This window comes from Caenorhabditis remanei, chromosome X (assembly GCF_010183535.1).
Source record: "Caenorhabditis remanei strain PX506 chromosome X, whole genome shotgun sequence".
Classification (NCBI taxonomy): Eukaryota; Metazoa; Nematoda; class Chromadorea; order Rhabditida; family Rhabditidae; genus Caenorhabditis; species Caenorhabditis remanei.
This window is the reverse complement of record NC_071333.1, coordinates 2,320,330-2,342,153: the sequence shown is the minus strand read 5'-3', so window position 1 is coordinate 2,342,153 and position 21,824 is coordinate 2,320,330. Positions and strand designations below refer to the sequence as shown.

Here is a 21,824-nt window from a genome sequence, read left to right as displayed (position 1 = left end):
AATAGTGAAAATTAACGATCTTTGAAGACATTTGGTGAGAAGGAAAGTCGACAGGACAGCGCGATAATATTTAAATAGAGAACGGCACAGAATGAAAATACATATTCTTTACTATTTTCCTAAAAATAAGTGTCCTGTTAGAGATCTGACCTTTTATCTTACAGGCTCTTTTTGTATACTGAAAAAAAGCATTCAAATCGAAATTTCTCTCGTAAATGGGGGGTACCCCCCTAATTTTTTTGCACAACAATAATGTACATCTTTTGCACTTTTTACCCTTAACAGGAAAAAAATGAATAATCCCGTTAAAATTTTTAGAGCGGTTTGAAATTTTCGAAAATTCGAGTTGGTGTCAGTTTTTTGAAAATTTGACACAAAAAAAGTTTTTTTTTACAAATTTAATTTCTATTCTTGAACAGTTTCTTGTATCACTTCTTCATTATTGAAATTTTTGTTATTCCTTGTGTTATCAAACGATTATCACTCTCACCTGTTTTCTAATTTTTGTGGTTTTTCTTCACCTTGCCCTTGTTGTTAATTTTTTCTCATGATCTATATTTCCACTCCACTAGTTTTATTCACAATCTTTTTCTGACGGAATATGTTATATTATTCTCGTTGATCTTATTGAGTACTGTTATTTCTATGTTTTTTTAAAATTGACTCACCATGAATGTTCAATTTTTGCATGATAAAGTTCAATTAAAATTGGAAAAATTTCGTAAGAAAAGTATCTATCTGTGTTTGCTAGAAATAAACGAAACATGTTTTTCCACAAAATTTATTCAACCTGAAGCAAGAAAAGTGAGTCAATCAGAGAAGATGAATGAACAACAGAGAGAGAGAGAGAGAAAGAGAGAGAGAGACTCAGTTATTTGACCATGCCGCGTGCTCGTATGCCATGTACACTGGTGAAGAATGTTGTACAAATCCAAATCGTTTGACGACTTCACTATTTTCATCCAATTCGATATTGTGCATCATTTCTTCTTGTTGTATAGAAAACTGTGGCTCTCTCTTGCGAAGGATTTGATGGTGCAATCAATGTCGGTTGCTTGGCGGACTTCGAGCTTGTAGAGTTTGCTCTGAAAATTTATTTGAGTTTGAACTCAAAAATTTTGTGAGTTGCTTGAAAGAAATCAGCGCAATGTCCCGCTTCGACAAAATGCTCTTTTCGTAAGAAATTTTCAGAGAATAGAAAGTCGGACGAAAAGCGCGAGGAAAAAGTGGCGGAGAGCGGAATTCCAGAAAATTAGAAATAATGCAAAGCTGACAAACTAGCATACGTAAGAAATTGCGGATTCCAACCGAAGAAGTCTCTGGTGAAAATTATTTTCTCGCTTCACGTATTTTGCCTATAAGCTATTCGCTAGAAAAAATAAAAAAATTCTTCGCCTACTCGAATAAAGTAATATTTTTGAGGTTTTTCCAGCAAAGCTATACGTTTCATCAATGAAAGAAATACTATACAAACATAACTATTTCTTAAAAATGACGTTTTTTCGCCTTCCGCTTTCCGCCTTCCGTCATTTCAAAAATTGCATTCCGCTCAAATCTGACCCTATTCAGAACTGCCCCACCGCCTCCCCCCTCTCCCAACATTTATTTCCCAAAATATGAACTAACCAATACAGTTTTGTAGGTCCTTGTTCCATTCCAAAGAAGGTCGATGTATGTTGATATTTCGTAGCATCAAATCTTCTCTGGCGGTGAGACATACAGCAAAACTGAAAAATAGATATGATTTAAATTGAAACCAATCTAACTCAATTAAGGACAACACTTAAAAGTAAGCAAGCAAGAGAAATAAAGAATGAGAAGCAAAAAATATGTAGAAAATTGGGTGTCGTCAAAAAATGCGCACAGGGGTCACTGGCGCATTTTTCGTGTCTTGCTGAACAAAATGCGCTAATACTAGAGATAGTTCTCTCAAAAATTCCCGTGTTAGAAAGAAGAAATATTTTATCAAATAGAAAATGACGATATATGGGAACCCACACGCGCTATATCACCCAAAAACACAAATTCTCAGGAAGAATCATTTTTCTTCCAACGCCAAATGGCTGAAATGCACTTCAAAAGCAAAAAAAAACTATAAGAACCGGAAGAGAAACACAAAACAAAGGGCAAAATATACAAAAATGAATAGCGACGCATCTAATGTTCGGTCGTCATTCCGTTTTGAAAGCGAGACTGACGAAACAGCGGCAAGAAAAGCGCGCGCGCCTGTAGATCGAACGCGACAACACAGTGACACACGGAGGTAAGCCTAGGTGTTACTTATTTAATTTGTTTTCGAGAGGAAACGCAAACCTTGGAGAGTTTTCTTGTGACTTGACCTGGTTTCTGAGAAATTAGTGGATTAAAAAAAATCTAAAAATTTTTGAAAAAATTTGTCACTAATTTTTCCATCCGGCTTGATTAACATCGGGTTATTTTTTGGAGCAGAAAATAATGTTCGCAATATTACTTGCGTGTTTCAGCTAGCGGTACGGTCATTTTCAGTTTGTCTTAGAGTGCGACTGTTTTGGTTTGAATAACGATCAGGTCGTGGGAAAACTTGGAATATCGACTTATCTTGTTTCCTGAATTTTTAAAAAATAATTCCTTTTCTGTATGCTTCGCATTATCATAATCAATAAGGCGGTCCACTTATTCTCCTGGCACACCACAACCGTCTCTCGTGTTGATTCATCCCTTCTCACCCGACGTTGTTGTAGTTGCTAAGGAAAATTAGTTTCTTGTGGTTCGATGTTTGAGAATGTTTCAAAACCATCTCACAGTACAAACAACTACTTTCCCATAGCAACTAACCCCCAATCACAATGCATTGTCATCGGATGAGAAGGGATGAGTCACAAATTAACACCTGTATGGAAACCCTCGAAACTGACGTAAATGATGATTTAAGTGGTCGATTAAAAGTCTGAGTACGGTCGTGAGTTCATGGGAAAGTGGCAACGTTCAAGCAGGGACCACACACGTCTAACGTAAAAAATAACCAGCGAAATTTGTACACATTTATTATTATATAAAATTTTTATTTGACACAAGGTATTCAAGTTACAGGCACTCACGGTTAGAGAACAGGATGATTCCGAAGAACCGACCTGAACATCAGATTGGAGAAACCTGCGTTTCAAAATGTAAACTATTAACTGACTATCTAATTTGTACCTAATTACAGAAGAAATTGAAATAAAAATACACATTTGATACAGTACTATTTAAAAGGTTGTCATTTTTGACTGTTTTCAATGGAAAATGACCAACTCTGACACCGAAATACACTGTCAAAGTTGATCATTTTCCACTGAAAATAGCAAAATTTGACAACCTTTTAAATGTTACTGTATTATATTCATTATACTCCATTTATCACCCTTATCCAACTTTTTTAGAACTCCAGCTTCTCCTCTGCACACATGTCCTTGAAATCCAATTGATCCCCCATGTTCTAAATTTCGTTTGTTAAAAAGTTTGAGACATTTTTTTAGGTACCATGGTGTATCAGTCCCAGAACAATTGCGCGCACTGTTATCCCACAGTCAACTCTAAAGCTACACAGTCTCTGACGCTCTAAAGCTATCAAAAAATTCTGCATTTTATTAGTCAAAAGTTTTTTGCTCTTTATTAGTAGTAAACTGATAAAGGTCTTAGAACGGGTAGCTGCTCTCTCTCTTTTCCAATAACCTCGTGGTTCTCTCAACTTTAGGCGTATAAATCTCTCTAGCGCTTTACGCTACCTTACAATTAAGATCAAACATAATACTGCAAATTTTAAGCACTATACTTCACTCACCTCTCAACCTCCTTCTTGAATCCTTCAAAACTCTTCCATCTACTAAAACTCCCGTCCTCTACTCCTTTCTTCATCATTGACCCTTTCAATTTCTTCTGACTCAAATAACTTTGTGTCGATGAATAAACTGAAAAGTATGAAAACATTTTTCAATCATTTGGTGGATAAAAGTTCGGACTTTTGAAAAGTTGTCTTTTTACATGAATAGGTTTTTTTAATGATTCCTAGCGCTTGTACCGGACAAAATGAAATAAAAAGCATCTCTAGGCAATGTATGAGAGCCGGAAGACGTGCAAAGAAGAAATTGAAAAAATTTCATACTTCATGGGTAGCGAACCCACAACCTCCTGACTGCCAGATGACTAGTCACAATTTTTATAAACTCACCACTCTCCACAATGAAAAAAAATACCAGTAATTCAATAAAAATAGCGTAGCCAGACGGTCCTCACGTGGTCGTCGAAAAGTGAATGAAGTACTGGTTAGAAACCTCCTTTTATACTTTTTTCCTGAGGGCGGAGTCATTGTATTGTGTGCCTAATTGTCAGAACCGCCTACGTTCGAGAACATTCCAAAAGATAAGGATTCCCAGAGAACAAGAATTTTCTTTCCCATAGTGAGTCTTATCGGATAAGAAGGGGATTAGTGAGTCAGCTGAGGAAAAACCAAAAACCGTTCGATGAGACATGTCAAGCAGTTGAGGGAATATTGTAGCATTTTGAGAAAATGTTTTTTATGAATTGTTAGTTTTTATCCGAGGAGCCAATATGTAAAACTTCAATAACCAACAACTTCTGTTTTGTTGTTGGTGGATTACCGTGTCATTTTTCAATGTCTTCTCCAATACTTCCCGGTATTCATCTCTTGTTATTTCGGTCTAGCCGAGTGATTTTAATTTACGTCTGTGGCAAAATCCTTAGTTTAAGCTTTATTATAACTGGACTGCTGTATCTTTTCCACTTTTTGAGTTGTTCAAAATGTTAACAAAGACTAAATATTCGTTGAACATTCGTTTTCCTTAAAACCCCAAAAATCACTTCTCATCATGCAGTTTTTAAATATATTTGAACTGTGGGTGTCACTTTGCACACATTTTTTCTTGTACCATCTGCGTCTCTCTCTAATTGTGCTCTCTCGCCCTTCTCTAACCACACTCTCTCACTTTTACACACTCTCTCGCCACACTCTCTCACTTTTACACACTCTCTCGCTTTTCTCTAACTAATTACTCAAGTTCAGCAATTGCGCACTTACTAATCACTTCACCACTAATTGTGCACTTACTGCGCACTTACTAATTGCGCACTTACTAATCACTTCACCACTAATTGCGCACTTACTGCGCACTTACTAATTGCGCACCTATTGTTAATCACTTGACACCAATTGCACACTTACTTGTTAATAATGTTGTAACCAAACTGTTAATTATCATAAATAGCAATTAACCAATTAATACTGCGCAACACATTTCAATATTCATCATCATTTTTGTGATGCAGGAGGAGAGAATCGAACCATGACCACGCCCATTTGTATGATTGAACACCGAACAAACCTGTTAACCAAAAAGCCAAATGTGTTGACACAACCATTAACCCTCAAAGTTTATGATATAGCACGACGGAGGAGGAAAATTGAAAAGCACTTTCGACATCTCTCTCGAAATATCAATTAAAAAGATGAGTCATAAGATGGAATTGACACAACGCGTTTTCCCACAACCCCCATTTTTCAATCATATTAATTGAATTTTTTGTTTTTGTTTTCATTTTTTATGTTTTGTTTTTAATGCAATTGTGAGCAGTTGACATGCAAAAGAAAATGAAATTTTATTGTTGTTTTCAAAGTATTTTTAGGTTCAAATATTACAGATTTCATAATAAGACATTTATTTTTGTGAAAATAAAATATGAAAAAGCAAAAAAAAACACAATAACCAACTATCGTTCGTATGAGAGGAATGCCATTTTTCGATCAATTCTTTTGGTCCTCAAGTTTTTTCTTTAATAGCACCACATCGTAGTCATAAAATTTTCTGGGTCGTGATTGTACCAGATGTGATCTGCATATGAGGCAGAGGGCAAGTGCTGAAACGATTGAATAATTGATAGATAAAAAATTGGAAATGAAAACTCACGTATCTCAACCATGCCAGGAGACACTTCCTGTGTATCACGTTTTGAGTTGAACGTACGACAATCAAGGCATACATTAATTATCAATGGTTCGAAACCCTTAAAAAGGGTCGCCACTTTGATTTCTCCTTCTGCAGGTGTTGGAAATTCGGCCTTGCGCGCTTGAGTTTCCATCCAACTCTGAAGTAATTTAAAAATCAAGAGGCTGAAAAAAATGTGTTAAGGAAAACTTACGGATGGATTGTATGCCTTTGTTGAGACCTTTTTGGGGCAGGGGGGGTCTGGGTAGTCGTCGTCGTCGTTTGCCACAGACTCAGCTGGTGCAGACTTCGTGGCGAGTTGTTTGGTACTCATTTGCTATAATTTCAAAAGAGATAAAATTGAGAAATTTATTGTAAAATCATGGAAAAACTATATTAAAAAAAGAAAAAAGGAGGAAAAAATATTTCAGTAAAAGAAGAAACTGAAAAATAAAATGTCTGATAGGGTCGAGAAAAATGAAGAAGGGGTGGAGCGTACGGTCGAGGGCTGCACAAAATCCCCTCAAGTTTGTTTTTTCAATTTGGATAACGAAATAGCATATACGAGGAGGAGACAGTCATGAAAATCAAATCAAGGATCCATTAGCAAAAGTATGTCTTATGAAACAAAAAAATACTGGGAAAAATCAGGAGACATAAAACATTTTTAGTGTTTCTGGATGTTTATCACAGGTGTGGAGCCCTTCGCAAAATTGAAAACGAAACTCTCAGGCTTTTTCACTGTTTTGAAGCATCGAAGATGAAACCTTAAATTTTCGATCATAATTTTCAAATTAATATTTAGACTTACCATTTCGTTTCCAAAATTATCTGTAACTGGTAACATATAATCTGTGGACATCATCTTCTCTGGTGCACTTTTACGAGAGTTCATATTTCAGAGCAGGAAACAATGTCGAATATTGTTCACGATCAAGAAGTCGAAGAGTGCCTTGAAGACTTATTGAAGAAAGTTGTGGAAAATTTAGAAGTGGAAGAAGAGGAAGAGGAAGAAGAAGAGGAAAATGACGAAAGTGAAGAATTCAATCAACAGTGGCCGGTAAGTGAAATTTTTTCAAAAAATGTAACTTTATATATTTTTTTGTTACCAGGTACAAGTGGGAGGTTCATTGAAAGTTTTGAACGAGCGTCATGGCGGAACTGATGAAAGATTTGGCAAAGGAGCAAATATCAGTGTTACATTGGATGTTGAAATTCCAAAGGAAATCACGACAAGTCCCAATGCTCCTGAATTATTTGGCGACGCCGTGGTCAGACGGATTCAACAATATGCGCCGCCAACCTCATCACAAACCGTTCCAAAAATGGGTCTCATCTTTGAAGCTGAAGAAATACCAAAGTCCGTTGGTTTTGCTTTCAAAAATCGTGTCACTTTGCACACATTTTTTTCTTATACCATCTGCGTCTCTCTCTCTCACTACTATAAATTGTGCTCTCTCGCCCTTCTCTAACCACACTCTCACTTTTACACACTCTCTCGCCACACTCTCTCACTTTTACACACTCTCTCGCTTTTCTCTAACTAATTACTCAAGTTCAGCAATTGCGCACTTACTAATCACATCACCACTAATTGCGCACTTACTAATTACGCACTCACTAATCACTTCACCACTAATTGCGTACTTACTGCGCACTTACTAATTGCGCACCACTTGTTAATCACTTGACGCCAATTGCACACTTACTTGTTAATAACGTTCTAACCAAACTGTTAATTATCATAAATAGCAATTAACCAATTAATACTGCGCAACACATTTCAATATTCATCATCATTTTTGTGATGCAGGAGGAGAGAATCGAACCATGACCACGCCCATTTGTATGATTGAACACCGAACAAACCTGTTAACCAAAAAGCCAAATGTGTTGACACAACCATTAACCCTCAAAGTTTATGATATAGCACGAAGGAGGAGGAAAATTGAAAAGCACTTTCGACATCTCTCTCGAAATATCAATTAAAAAGATGAGTCATAAGATGGAATTGACACAACGCGTTTTCCCACAACCCCCATTTTTCAATCATATTAATTGAATTTTTTATTTTTGTTTTCATTTTTTATGTTTTGTTTTTAATGCAATTTTGAGCAGTTGACATGCAAAAGAAATGAAAATTTCTTGTTGTTTTCAAAGTATTTTTAGGTTTAAATATTACAGATTTCATAATAGGACATTTATTTTTGTGAAAATAAAATATGAAAAAGCAAAAAAAAACACAATAACCAACTATCGTTCGTATGAGATGAATGCCATCTTTCGATCAATTCTTTTGGTCCTCAATTTTTTTCTTTAATAACACCACATCGTAGTCATAAAATTTTCTAGATCGTGATTGTACCAGATGTGATCTGCATATGAGGCAGAGGGCAAGTGCTGAAACGATTGAATAATTGATAGATGAAAAGTTGGAAATGAAAACTCACGTATCTCAACCATGCCAGGAGACACTTCCTGTGTATCACGTTTTGAGTTGAACGTACGACAATCAGGGCATACATTGATTATCAATGAATCGAAACCCCTAAAAAGGGTCGCCACTTTGATTTCTCCTTCTGCAGGTGTTGGAAATTCGGCCGAACTCTGAAGTAATTTAAAAATCAAGAGGCTGAAAAAAAATGTGTTAAGGAAAACTTACGGATGGATTGTATGCCTTTGTTGAGACCTTTTTGGGGCAGGGGGGGGGGTCTGGGTAGTCGTCGTCGTCGTTTGCCACAGACTCAGCTGGTGCAGACTATCGTGGCGAGTTGTTTGGTACTCATTTGCTATAATTTCAAAAGAGATAAAATTGAGAAATTTATTGTAAAATCATTGAAAAACTATATTCTCTCAGGCTTTTTCACTGTTTTGAAGCATCGAAGATGAAACCTTAAATTTTCGATCATAATTTTCAAATTAATATTTAGACTTACCATTTCATTTCCAAAATTATCTGTAACTGGTAACATATAATCTGTGGACGTCGTATTCATCATCTTCTCTGGTGCACTTTTACGAGAGTTCATATTTCAGAGCAGGAAACAATGTCGATGAAAAGTTGGAAATGAAAACTTACGTATCTCAACCATGCCAGGAGACACTTCCTGTGTATCACGTTTTGAGTTGAACGTACGACAATCAAGGCATACATTGATTATCAATGGTTCGAAACCCTTAAAAAGGGTCGCCACTTTGATTTCTCCTTCTGCAGGTGTTGGAAATTCGGCCTTGCGCGCTTGAGTTTCCATCCAACTCTGAAGTAATTTAAAAATCAAGAGGCTGAAAAAAAAATGTGTTAAGGAAAACTTACGGATGGATTGTATGCCTTTGTTGAGACCTTTTTGGGGCAGGGGGGGTCTGGGTAGTCGTCGTCGTCGTTTGCCACAGACTCAGCTGGTGCAGACTTCGTGGCGAGTCGTTTGGTACTCATTTGCTATAATTTCAAAAGAGATAAAATTGAGAAATTTATTGTAAAATCATTGAAAAACTATATTAAAAAAAGAAAAAAGGAGGAAAAAATATTGCAGTATGAGAAGAAACTGAAAAATAAAATGTCTGATAGGGTCGAGAAAAATGAAGAAGGGGGGAGCGTACGGTCGAGGGCCTCCACAAAATCCCCTCAAGTTTGTTTTTTCTATTTGGATAACGAAATAGCATATACGAGGAGGAGGCAGTCATGAAAATCAAATCAAGGATCCATTAGCAAAAGTAGGTCTTATGAAACAAAAACAGACTGGGAAAATTCAGGAGACATAGAACATTTTTAGTGTTTGACAGGGTCTTTCGAAAAACAAAACAAAAGTTGTAATTATTTCATCTAAAAAGTTGTGATTTTTTCATCTAAAATTGTATATTTCGATGATGTCCAGACCTTGTACTGAAAAGAATGAAGCTAAAATCATCTTTAAGCTATTTATGAAAATCGGAAGACTTTCAAAAAACAAATGGTACAACGGCTGGAGGTTCAACAAGCTTTTGAGCACGAGTCCGGGCTGCTTTATCAAGAAAAATGGTTTCGGCACCATGATTGCAAACTACACAGCATTGTCGATAATCGCGGGCGGCCGTTATGAAAGAACTTTTTAGAAACACATTGGCAAATACTAGCCACAGAAAAAGTCCTTTTTTGTATGGTGTTACATAAACAAACATCGCCCTGCTGCGTATGCGGCATAATTGCTAAAACTGTGTGTCTTCGTTGCTAAATATGCGGAGGTCCCTCTTCGCTCATCACCCCACATAGATATCTCATCGCGGTCTGTCTTCTTCACATTGTCTTCTGTTTGTCAACCATGAACCTCCCCCTTCATTCCATTCAAATCAATATTTTGAAGTACTGAGGTCTTTATTGTTCAAAATTTTTTTCTCGTATTTTTTTTAAAGAATTTTTGAATTCAATATCACAAAATACATATTTTCAGATGCCGACTCCTAGCACTGTCGAGACACCAGAATCGATCAACTGCATTGGATTCAGTCAAGATTATAGGTGAGTTCAAATCTGAATTGAAAATATTTAGAATGAGCGAAAAAAACGTTGTTTCTAACGAGTTTCTCAAAATCAACAATTTTCATTGGAAACTGATTCAAAGTTCTGAGCCTTCTCTGGTGTCCCACTCAAAATTTCAAAAAATCTATATTTTCCCAGAGATCTTTTGGACAGAGAGAGGACAGAAATGTGTGTCAATGGGCCTGTTCACACTGCGACGTCTCTAGGGGCAATTAGCCAATCAAGATCGGAACGTCGAGATAGACTCTTTTTAATGTGGAGAAAAAAAGAAGTTGTCATAGAAAACAAGATTTGATTAGAGGAGGCAGTAAACTCTCTGAATAGAAAATGTGTTTCATGTTGACTGCGAAACATTTTGAAATTTGAAGCCCATTCACCTAAGCTTTTCTTGATACATATGACTGATTCTGATTGAAGTCAGCTTTGATTGGCTGCACCCAGTGTGTAAGTATCGAAATGACTTTCTCTATACTATCCAGAAATTATCGAGAAATTTCTCGGGAAACATTTCTCGAGAATTCCCGGGAAAAGTATCGAGACGTCTCGAAAATATCGATACTTTCTCTGTGCTTTTAAACCGGACGTTTAGAAACCGGTCATTTCGCAACCCGACATTTCGAAACCGGCTATTTTGCAACCGTTTCAAAACGTCCGGTTGCGAAACACACTTTATCGGGAAATTATCGGAATTCCGAGTCTCGAGACCATCAATTTTTGAGAAAAGTATCGAGAAAGTATCGATAAAATTTATCGGGAAATTTCTCGAAAAAAAATGTTTAATATGAAAAAAATTTTCGGGCCTGGCTTAAAAACGTACCAGCTTTTCCTAACGTTTTTCCAAACATTTTGCGACATTTTTTAAAATTTTTCATCAAAATTTGATTTTTTGATGATTTTTCCGAATTTCTTTTAATTCCCAAACATATTCAATAATTTGACTTTTTCACTAGAAAAAATTGAAAAAAAAAATTGAATTTTGAATTTTGGCTCCAATTATCCTGCTTGACAAGCTATGTATGAGTATTCCGACTTCCGATTTGCAAGTTTTTATTTACTTCCGGCCCCGACTTTTGCTAATTTTTACTTCTAGTTTCAGACTTCCGGATAAAAATTTTTTACTCCTGACTTCCGTTGTTTTGAAACTATGGAATTTCGAATTAGGAATACTTACAAACTAATGAGGAAAAGCAGTATAAAAGGACAGCTGGTGGACTTTCCCTCAGTACATCATTAATTTTAGCCTTGTTTTACGAAATTAAAACGTTTTTTCCTTTTCGCGGAAGTTCCAAACTGCACAGTCTCCCAGCCTCCGAAAACGAACTGCAAGGAAATATTTTATCTACCCTCATGAAACGAAAAATTTGAGAAATTAGCAAGTCTAGAACATTATTTCTATAATTTTTATCGTGAAGCTCCAAATCAGGAATGATAAAATTCAAGTTTTAGAATTATTCTGAGAGCATTATCCACTCATACAATCTAAAAAATCCTGGTTTCACATATTATTTCAAGTCGAAAAAGCAATTTTTCATTTGGACTTTGGAAAAATCTACGGGATTTGTTCATTTCTCAACATTGTCCAACGAATGATAGCTCAAAACGTGCTCCGGAGATTTGTACACATTTCTGTAGGACGGTTTTTTAATTTGTTCATTAGTTTTCGAGAAAATAACAAAAAATTGAAAAAAAGTCAGAATTTGATCTATTTCTCGAAAACTAATGAACAAATTAAAAAACCGTCCTACAGAAATGTGAACAAATCTCCGGAGCACGTTTTGAGATATCATTCGTTGGATAATGTTGGGAAATGAACAAATCCCGTAGATTTTTCCGAAATCAAAATGAAAAATTGCGATTTCGACCTGAAAAAATATATAAAACCAGGATTATTTGGATTGAATGAGTGGATAATGCTCTCAGAATAATTCTAAGACTTGAATTTTATCATTCCTGACTTGGAGCTTCACGATAAAAATTATAGAAATAATGTTCTAGACCTGCTAATTTCTCAAATTTTTCGTTTCATGAGGGTAGATCAAATATTTCCTTGCAGTTCTTCTCGGAGTCTGGGAGACTGTGAACTGTGCAAAAAATCTATTACCGATTTCCGACTTCCGGATAAAAAAATTCATTTACTAACAATTCTGATTCTTAAATAATTTCTTTTCTTCTCAGACTCTTATCGATTGGTCACAAAAACAGCTACATGTTCTACAAAACAGCTGACATCCTCGAAAGTTCCACGCTTCCTAATGGAATCCTCAGTACTAATTGTAAGTTACCCGCATTGCCAATTCACTCAATACACCAAAATTGTTCTGTTTCAGCCTTGGGTTTTAATAACTGCACGATTGTTGAACGGCTCTTTTCATCATCTTTGGTGGTTGTGGCCTCCGAGAACGAGTTCCGTGTTTTACACCTCACCAGCAACAACGTCATCAAGAGTCATCGATTCAACAAGTCGATTCTAACTGTTAGAATTAACAGACAGGTAACATTTCGTTATGGAACCGATTTTCCTCCGTAATCCATAATTTTTACAGAGAATCATAACGTGCTTCGAGGATTGCATCCAAATATACAATCTCAGTGACATGAAATTGATTTATACTATCATGGGGACACCTATGAACAAACTTGGAATTATGGATCTTACCAGTAATACTGGAAATTGTTTCATTGCTTATCCAGGAGGCGCGGATACTGGAGCTGTTCATATTTTTGATGCAATCAATCTAAAGTCTGTGAACACGTTTGTCGCTCATGAGGGAACTCTGGCTTGTCTGCAATTCAATCAAGAAGGGAATATGATTGCCACTGCCAGCACAAAAGGAACTGTCATTCGAGTTTACTCTGTTCCAGACGGGAATCGTCTCTACGAATTCCGTCGCGGAGTTTCGCGTTATGTGACTATTCAATCTCTCTGCTTTTCATTGGATTCGAAGTTTCTCGCTGCATCTTCAAATGTTGAGACAATTCACGTCTTCAAACTGGAAAAAGCGGAGGAAAATATGAAACCGTGAGTTAGAACAACTTAATGGCCTAGATTTGAGTAAAATAAATTAATAATTCAGAGAAGTTACAAATGAGAGTGGTGGATGGTTTGACACATTCAACAAAACTGTCACTGCCTACATGCCAACTCAATTCATGCAAGTGACAGAGCTGATCACAACAGAGCGTGATTTTGCTACAGCTAGACTTCCAGTTGCCTGCAAAATTAATCGAGTCGCTCTTGTTGCGTGAGTTATTATTTTTTTTAGAATTAATAAACGTGAGAAAAAGCGAGAAAGTAAAGATAAATTAAACCGTTCGTTGATGGTTGTGCTTGATACGCTTTGACAGATGTTTCATTTTCTAACTTTTATCACTATTAATTCCATTTTTTCAGACACAAAAATCAGCAATATTTAATGGCTGCTACTTCCGATGGATATGTCTACGCTTATCAAATGAATCCCGAAGGCGGCGAGCTGGATCTTATCAAGCAACATTGTTTCAAACCGGAAACTGTGTCAGGCGGAAGCAGTTGCCATGGAATGGTTGGAAACAAGGGTTGACAAAGTTAAGCCACTCTATAGCTATATAAAGCAGTGGATGCAGATAAAACAGCCAAATTTTTCGTTTTAATCACATCCATTTTTTTATTTGCATCAGATATTCCTTATATTGTTTATTTTCCCCTTTTGCTTCCAATTTTTTTCTTTTTTTTTCAATCCCTCTTTCTCCCTCTTTTCTAAAAGACCAAAATGTATCTTTCGAATAACTTTTCGAATTGCACACTGATTTTTTATCAATCTGTATGTCCTCCAAATTATACTTATCTCTTTCTCTCTCTCACTTTCTTTCTCTTTTTGTCGTTCATTCAAACTTCAAAGAAGTTACCGCTTTCCGAGGTCGAAACAAAAAGTGCGTCGATTAAATTCGTCACCTTTGTCTAGCACTTTTCAAAACTGAGCTTTGATCACCACTAGTCTTTTACGTTGATTTCATGCGAAGGGCTTCGATAGAAAACTATTCAGAACCAATAAAATTGAAAACAATGAAGAATGAGGGAAAATGAGAGGTGATTTTATGTTTTCAAATATCTTATTAGCTGACGCTTGTTTTCAAAATATCATTCTGGTAATTCCGGTCAAAAAACAATCATTCTTATATATAAAAAAACAAGAGGTGCTTGTCTGTGAGGCGATGTCCGCAACGGTTTTGGAAAAAGAAGAGAAACTGAAAAGCGGGCAAAACCGAACTGGCGTGCTTTGGACAGCGACCGCTGCATTAGACCACATGGCCATGCGGGCACATTTGAGACAGGGTGGCCACGTGAATGAGGAGAGACGTGCCGGATGGACCACCAAAGGCGGGGCAGATAGGTTCGTCAAAAATTACTCCCTAGGTTCCAATTTACCATTTTTATAAGCTACAGAACGTTTTTAGGTGTACTTAATTTATTTATTTCATCGGAGGGTGAATACCACTTACACGTGAAAATGAATTGATTTTAAGATTTACATGAAAGAGATGGTTAATAAATAGAAAAAGAAATAGATAACCGGGAATGGGAGCAAATGGGGAGTAGAACAGAAAGATAATGAGGGGTAAAATAGTTAGAGTTATGGGCCTATTGACAAGGTAGCAGAAAAGGAAGCAAAAAAACTATTTAGTGAGTATATATAAAAAATAGTTTTTTGCATTTTCTGCTACCCTGTGAGTAGCTCAATCACTAATTGAAGTAAGACAAGAAATATATTTAGCTGACACGAATTGATATTAGCTAGAACATAAGAGGCGAAGGGAAATTAGTAATAATTTGTTGGATTTAGTGACAGGAAATTATTGAGATTGTATTTATATATTCTGCTCTTAAAGACAGCTGTGGATGGTTTAACCGGAAACACCAAATCAGATAAAGAATTCCAGCAACGCAGAACTCTATTAGAGAGTATTTGAGAAGATAATTTTGTCGAGTTCCAGATTAACGATTTGAGATAGTATCTATGCCGACGTAGTTTTGAATGGTCCAATAGTTCAAATATAGGATCATCGATAATAATTTCTTTGGTAACCATTAGTAGGTAAAAATCAAATCAATACACAGTCTCCGATGTTCGAGTGATTTTAGATCACATTCGTCAAGCGTACTTGTTGGAAAGTCAAATTAAAAAAAGTAAAACAGTTTAGAAGAGTACCTAATTTGCAATAGGTGCTATCAAGAATGCAGACAACTTCGACTTCTTCCTCCCAGCGAACATTTCTACTAATGAGATACATCCTTTTTGATTTCATTCTATCCTTCTTTCTATTTGAACTTCTCTGCGTTTAGTGTTTAGCTGCTGTATACAACCTTTTCTTCTGTGTTAACCAAATTCAATTCTTTTAAAGCAATTACATTTGAAAAGTCACATATCCTAAAGGTGTAGCCACACAAGAGGCGGGACCTAAGAAAGAAGAAGGAATCGCCGACTCCTCCCATTTCAATGAGGGTATAAAAGGCTTAATGAACTGGGTAGCATTATCTCAACCTCGACTAGTTACCGGAATACTGGTCTTGTCTCCATATTATTCTGAAATCCTTGTTTGCTGTTTATTCGATTGTGAAGTTGCTGGCATCTGCAGTGGTAGGAGTCACCAAAGGCATGCAGTCAATGAATCAAGAGCACAATCTCCACCTGCGACCGAAGATTATGATGGAATTTGAAAAACCATGTGAGGAATGGATATGAAGGAGGAAGTGATGAGCAATGAAGAAAACAACCGAACCGAACCCAACGGCCAAATAGAAGTCGAAGAAATGGACGACTCATTAGTTGAAATCCATCCTCACAGTCGACCAAGGAAGACATCCCCAACCGAACCCAACGGTCCTCTTTAGGGCTACAAACCCAAAATCCGAAAAACATCATTGAATAAAGTTGAACATATGTTTATTATTGTAATGTCTTAACTATTTTTTAATATGCATTTGATTTCCAAAGACATATTTCGTTTTGAGGCGAAACGAAAACATGTGATAGTGTCCGCAGACAAAGGTCATGTCGATCATGTGAAATGACATTATAAGAGTTGTTGACACATAACTCATTTGAATAAAAAAAAAGAGACGCCGGAGATGATTTTTTTCATTTGATAGATGTACTTTATTTATCGTCTATAACAAACGGAGATGGAATAAAACAAGAGAAGAAAATTAGAAAACAACACACGGGAATAAAAAGGAAAAAAAAACAACCTAATTTTCAGTTTGCGGGATTTGGAAGGTGCATACAGAAATTTGTCTAGATTTTATTTGTTTTTGATCAGTTTTTGAACAAACACTCTTTAGCAAGTAACAGGCCGGCAAATATATTTCTTTTTCGAATCAACTTACATCAGTGCAACCTTGTGTGATTTTTAACCGGTTTACTTTAATTGACTGTAACTTGCTAGAGAACGATCTTTCGAAAAAATGGCTAACTAGAAAAATGAAGTTTTTCCGTTAGTCTGTATATTCCATTTAAAACGTTTTTAGTAGGTCAATCAGGAATACCAAGACATCCTCTCAAAGCTGGTATTTTTCAACTGAAAAAAGCTGAATACCACCGCAATTTTTTTTCCTAATCCCTGTACAACTTCATTCCCAATTTTTTTTACATCTGTATGTCCTCCTAATTGTATTTCTCTCTTTCCCTCTCTCTCTCTCTCTTTTTGTCTTCCATTCAAACTTCAAAGAAGTTACCGCTTTACGAGGTTGAAACAAAACGTGCGATGATCAAAATTCGTCACTTTTGCCTAGCACTTTTCAAAAATAATCTTTGATCACCACTAATCTTGTACATTGACATTAGGCGAAGGATATTGATAAAGAACTATTCAGAATCTAAAATTCAGAGCACCGAAAAATAAGGAAAACGAAGAGTTGATGCGGTATATCATGTTTTTGAATATCTTATTTACCGACGCCTGTTTTCAAAATATAACAGTTTGTCAAAGTGAAAAGCTCCAAAATTGTGCTGATATGCAATGAAATTAATCGGTTTTAGGAAAAACTGGCTTGATTACCTGTAACTTTCATGGTAGTGTCTCTAAAAAGAGATCAACTACAAAAATTATGTTTTTTTGCTCTCTCCAAACCAAAAAAGAATTTGATGGACAATCAGATGACACCAGAATACACTGTCCTATTTAATCATTTTCCACTGAAAACAGCCAGAGTTGATAATATTTCCAGTGGTACTGTATGCGTCACGGTAGGTTCAAAACGCAATTACTCCTCTTATTTAACTTTATAATTGGCGCCTTCTATTTTTCAAATTTAGCCATCTCAGGCTCACCCCCTCTCCCCGAATGTAATGCACCTCATTTCCTTTGTCCCTCCGAATTCAAACCCTTTCTTGTATATAACACAACCCGATTTGTTTTCTTGTTCTATTAACACAACGTTCAATTAGTCCCATTTTATTGTATTTCATCTCCACATTTTATTCATCACCACATTTTTATGACGAATAATCCTTTTTTGACAGAATTTGAAGGTGAATGTGTTATTGGAATAGATCAATAGATGTAAATCGTCAGATTTCCCATCATAAAAAGTGGTGCGATGTCGATCAACTACAAGAAAAACAAAACAACCGAACGTAGTGTTAATCTTCATATTCTTTCTTTACAAAACATGAAGAACAAAGAAAGAAAAAAACAAAAAGGTTAAACTAGACATGATGAGATAGGCTAGCAGTGTTAGAAAGAAAATCCCGTGGAAAATTGAACAAAATTGGAGAAAAAACTTAAAACATGATACAGATTAAATGACAGTAAAAAAAGTGGGTAGGAATTAAATGGAAACGAATCGAATTATTTGAAAATAATTAACTTTAAGGAAAAACCCAAATTGGGAAATAAAATGGGCAAATTTTGGTATGGACTATACAGATTGAAAGTAGAAATTCATTCGGCCTTTTTTAGTACGACCACTCTCTAGCAAGTTACAGTCAATTTATGTAAAGAATCGCACTATTTTGTGCTAAAATATGTTAATTCAAAAAAGAAAATGAATAGACATATCTGTAACTTGCCAAAGAGTGCTCGTATAAACAAATGGCCAACTACAAAAATGAAGCTCTGATATTGATCTGTACAGTCCATATAAAATGTTATTTGTGGATCAATCAGGAATAAGAAAAGAATACATCTACATTATATAAACTTTTAGCCGACGCTGTGTCTCCCATTCTGGTCTTTCTCCACGATTCGATTACCATTATTGCTCAAGTTGCCCACTTTGTCTCGAATATCGAATTTCTCCTAAATATGAATTATTTAATTATTTAATTTGCTTCCATTCAATTTGCACCCACTTTTTTACTGTTATTCAATATATAGCATGTTTTCTGTTTGTTTTTTTTACCATTTCAGTGCAAAATAGAATGATTTTTAGCTGCCCCCTTAAAATGACCATAACTGTCTGGGAAGTGTCCGTACAAAAATTTGTCGACTACAAAAAAAAGCTCTACCCTTGTTCTAAATGGTTCATACATACCTTACTCTGATACATCCTCTCAAAGTTGTTCATTTTCAACTGAGAAACTGCTAAAATTTAAAAACTTTTGGTTGGCACGGTATTAGGCTATTGGGTTCGCAGAGAAATCGGAAAGTTCCAGCCAGCAGTGTCCCTGTTCTTTCGAAATATATAGAAAAGCTTAATCAGAAATCATCGATATCACGTTTACATGTGTCAGAGAATATATTGAGTAGATTTTTCGTTTGATGATTTTTGTGCTTGTTTTTTAAGTCAATGTATATACCCTTTTCTTTTTTGCTCTTTTTTTTCATTCTAGAACATGTATTCATTCTATTTGCACTGCTACGTTCCAAATTTTTTGTATCTGTCTAGGTGTGGCCGGAGTGGGCGGGCACAACGCAATAAGCGGGCACAACGCAGTGAGCAAGCAAGGTGGGCGGGAAAACAGACCATTTGCGCGCGAAAAGAAATATGTAAGGACCATCAAACAAATATTATTCATTCACTCTTTGACTGCCTTCTGGTTGGCTGGTCGCCCCTTATTCACTGATTTTTATTGAATTATATTTTCTTCTCTATTATGTATTCTCTAGTAGTTCGATTGAGGAACAATTGATGACATGGTGTAAGTTATTGTCAAAAATTCAAAAAGGTTTCGAATTTTTATCAATTTTGCAATCTGAGAATGAATAGAAAAATTGATCAGAGACCTCATAGACAGTTGCATTTTAGTAACAATAATAGACCAAATTTACGTCGGGATTTATGGCGTAAATCGACACAACGTGGAGCTCTTCTATGGAAATTCTAAAGAGGCTATTCACGTCCGGAAAAAAAGTTTTCCCTTGATTTATCTACCGGAAAAACCAGTTTTTTTAATGTTTTTCGCCGTTTTTTTTTCTGGTAAATGAATCGAGGGAAAAAATTTTACCGTAGCTCCAATAGTTTTACCTGATGACTGCTCACAATGACAACTGTTTTGGTGAGGGAATCATATATCATAAACATTCCCGCCCTCTGAGTTTATTTTTCAAAATTTATGAGGTTGAGTTCTAACGCGGTTGCTAATTATCTTTTTTCGTAATCGGCAATTTCAAATTTTCTTTTTACGTAAATAACACGTATTTTTCGTTCCAGTTCACACGGCCCCCGCTTCCAAATCGAAAGAATGTCGTCCATCCTCAATGTTATTTCCCAATCTCAAAATGAAGAGAATATTCGGCCGATAAAGTCAACAATTGATGCTTCTCCAACTAAAAATGAGGATTCGAGTCTTCAGGTAAGCTTAGAAGTTTGAGCATGACATTTGTTATTTGTGGGGTATTTCTTTCAGGATTCATCCAACATAATGGAGTCGCCACCAAAACCAGCGGTGGACAAAGACCTCATGGTACGTTTTAGAACCAAACATTTTCATTCAATCACTGAGAATGAATGCTGATAAAAGAAAGAATTACGGTGAGTCTTTACCAAAAAAGCCAAAACTCATCAAATTTCATTATTTTCAGCAAAAAAAGCAGGTGGCAAGTGAGCTCATTGCTCTGTGCGAGAAAGTTATGAATGTCCGGAACAATTCTGATGAGGTAAGTTAACTGACAACAACACATTAATCCCTAACTTCTTATTTTTAGTTCATTGCATTCGTCAAAGAACAGAAGAATATGGCTGCTCCTTTGAAAAAGAGGACGTCCGCCGATAAGCGAAGGATAAGCGGCAAAACGAGTCAAAGATGCGAAGTAAGCAAGTTCGGTGGATGAAGATTTCCATTAACACAATGTCGTTTTTTTTCTCCAAATACTCTTTCCGTACTCTCTGTACAACCACCATATTCTTCTCTGCGTATCCCAACCACGAGTCTCTTGTCTTTGAAGACGCATATCTCCTAAACCATAAATAATATCAAAAAGTGGTTACAAAAATGAAAACAAGAAAATTTTACACATTTTGTTAGATGACCAATATTTTACACCTATTCTAGTTTCTGAGATAAATGTCTTATTATTCTATGAAATGTTCTAACGAATCAGTAAACTAAATTTCAGAATCTTCAATCTCCTTCACCGAGTGTTACCCCCATATGGACTGGAGGCATTCGAGGGAGTGAGCGAGTGGAGACAAAAAAGAGCCAACTCGAAGAATTGAATGGGCCACTTCAAGAATAAGAGGAACCTCAGATGAAGCCGTCAGCTTCAGTAACGGTAAGATTAAACCGTTTGACTACAAATTGGAACCTAAATCAGAACTAGTCGTAAAAAAGTTGATGATAGCCTAATTCAAAAGTTGCCTTTTTCAAAAAATTGACGGGTTCTAAAAGGGAAGTTTGTAATTTAGGCTCCGCGAAAATTTGCAGCTGCGACGTTTCGCAACTTTGGCATATCAAAACTAAAACGTTTCGCAACCATAAAATTAGCCATAGTTCAACCTAGTTTGGTCAAAAATGGATCAGATAACTTTTTCTTCTATTTAATTGTTTTCAAATATGTATGTTCCCATGCCCGTTGGTTTATTCAACATTTTCTACTGACCCAAATATGCAAATGCGGTGTGGTTGCGGAACGTAGTTTCGAAAAGTCGAGGAGCCGCAATTTTTTTTGGGTAGCCTGCCAAACTTAGGGTTTGGTCAGTAGTATGGAGTGAGGATCGTCGGGGAGGGGGGGTCCCCCAACAGCTGTACCCCTTTTCCACCGCTTTGTGAGAAAAACCGGGGGCCCTCCTCTTTTACCACACTCTCTCACCCACATTTTGCGAGAAAAATCGGACCACCCTTCTCCTCTCCCCTCTGGCAAAAAGCCTATGCGAGAAAAACCGGGGTGTTTTCCACAAAAAGAAGACTTTTTGCACCTCAGTCAAAAAAAGT

General features: G+C 36.2%; 5 protein-coding genes across 5 annotated transcripts; 3 read left to right on the top strand and 2 right to left on the bottom strand.

Annotated features, from left to right (window-relative positions):
• Positions 1–958: 958 nt before the first annotated feature.
• Positions 959–6,855, bottom strand: GCK72_022469 (uncharacterized protein; the record flags this gene model as incomplete). The annotated part of the gene is made up of 5 exons (XM_053734846.1): positions 959–1,085; positions 3,803–3,929; positions 5,943–6,120; positions 6,175–6,297; positions 6,772–6,855. 5 exons carry the CDS (start codon positions 6,853–6,855, stop codon positions 959–961), a joined length of 639 nt encoding a protein of 212 aa, XP_053578412.1.
• An 18-nt stretch (positions 6,856–6,873) lies between these two features.
• Positions 6,874–7,432, top strand: GCK72_022468 (uncharacterized protein; the record flags this gene model as incomplete). Its single annotated transcript, XM_053734845.1, has 2 exons — positions 6,874–7,020; positions 7,073–7,432. 2 exons carry the CDS (start codon positions 6,874–6,876, stop codon positions 7,430–7,432), a joined length of 507 nt encoding a protein of 168 aa, XP_053578411.1.
• An 815-nt stretch (positions 7,433–8,247) lies between these two features.
• On the bottom strand, positions 8,248–9,393 carry GCK72_022467 (uncharacterized protein; the record flags this gene model as incomplete). The annotated part of the gene is made up of 4 exons (XM_053734844.1): positions 8,248–8,360; positions 8,411–8,539; positions 9,040–9,217; positions 9,274–9,393. 4 exons carry the CDS (start codon positions 9,391–9,393, stop codon positions 8,248–8,250), a joined length of 540 nt encoding a protein of 179 aa, XP_053578410.1.
• Positions 9,394–10,384: 991 nt separating this feature from the next.
• GCK72_022466 (uncharacterized protein) lies at positions 10,385–14,033 on the top strand (the record flags this gene model as incomplete). Its single annotated transcript, XM_053734843.1, has 6 exons — positions 10,385–10,452; positions 12,649–12,746; positions 12,801–12,964; positions 13,017–13,492; positions 13,548–13,715; positions 13,865–14,033. The coding sequence occupies 6 exons, from the start codon at positions 10,385–10,387 to the stop codon at positions 14,031–14,033; spliced, it is 1,143 nt and encodes a 380-aa protein (XP_053578409.1).
• Positions 14,034–20,135: 6,102 nt separating this feature from the next.
• On the top strand, positions 20,136–20,724 carry GCK72_022465 (uncharacterized protein; the record flags this gene model as incomplete). The annotated part of the gene is made up of 4 exons (XM_053734842.1): positions 20,136–20,246; positions 20,301–20,357; positions 20,476–20,550; positions 20,599–20,724. 4 exons carry the CDS (start codon positions 20,136–20,138, stop codon positions 20,722–20,724), a joined length of 369 nt encoding a protein of 122 aa, XP_053578408.1.
• Between the last annotated feature and the right edge of the window lie 1,100 nt (positions 20,725–21,824).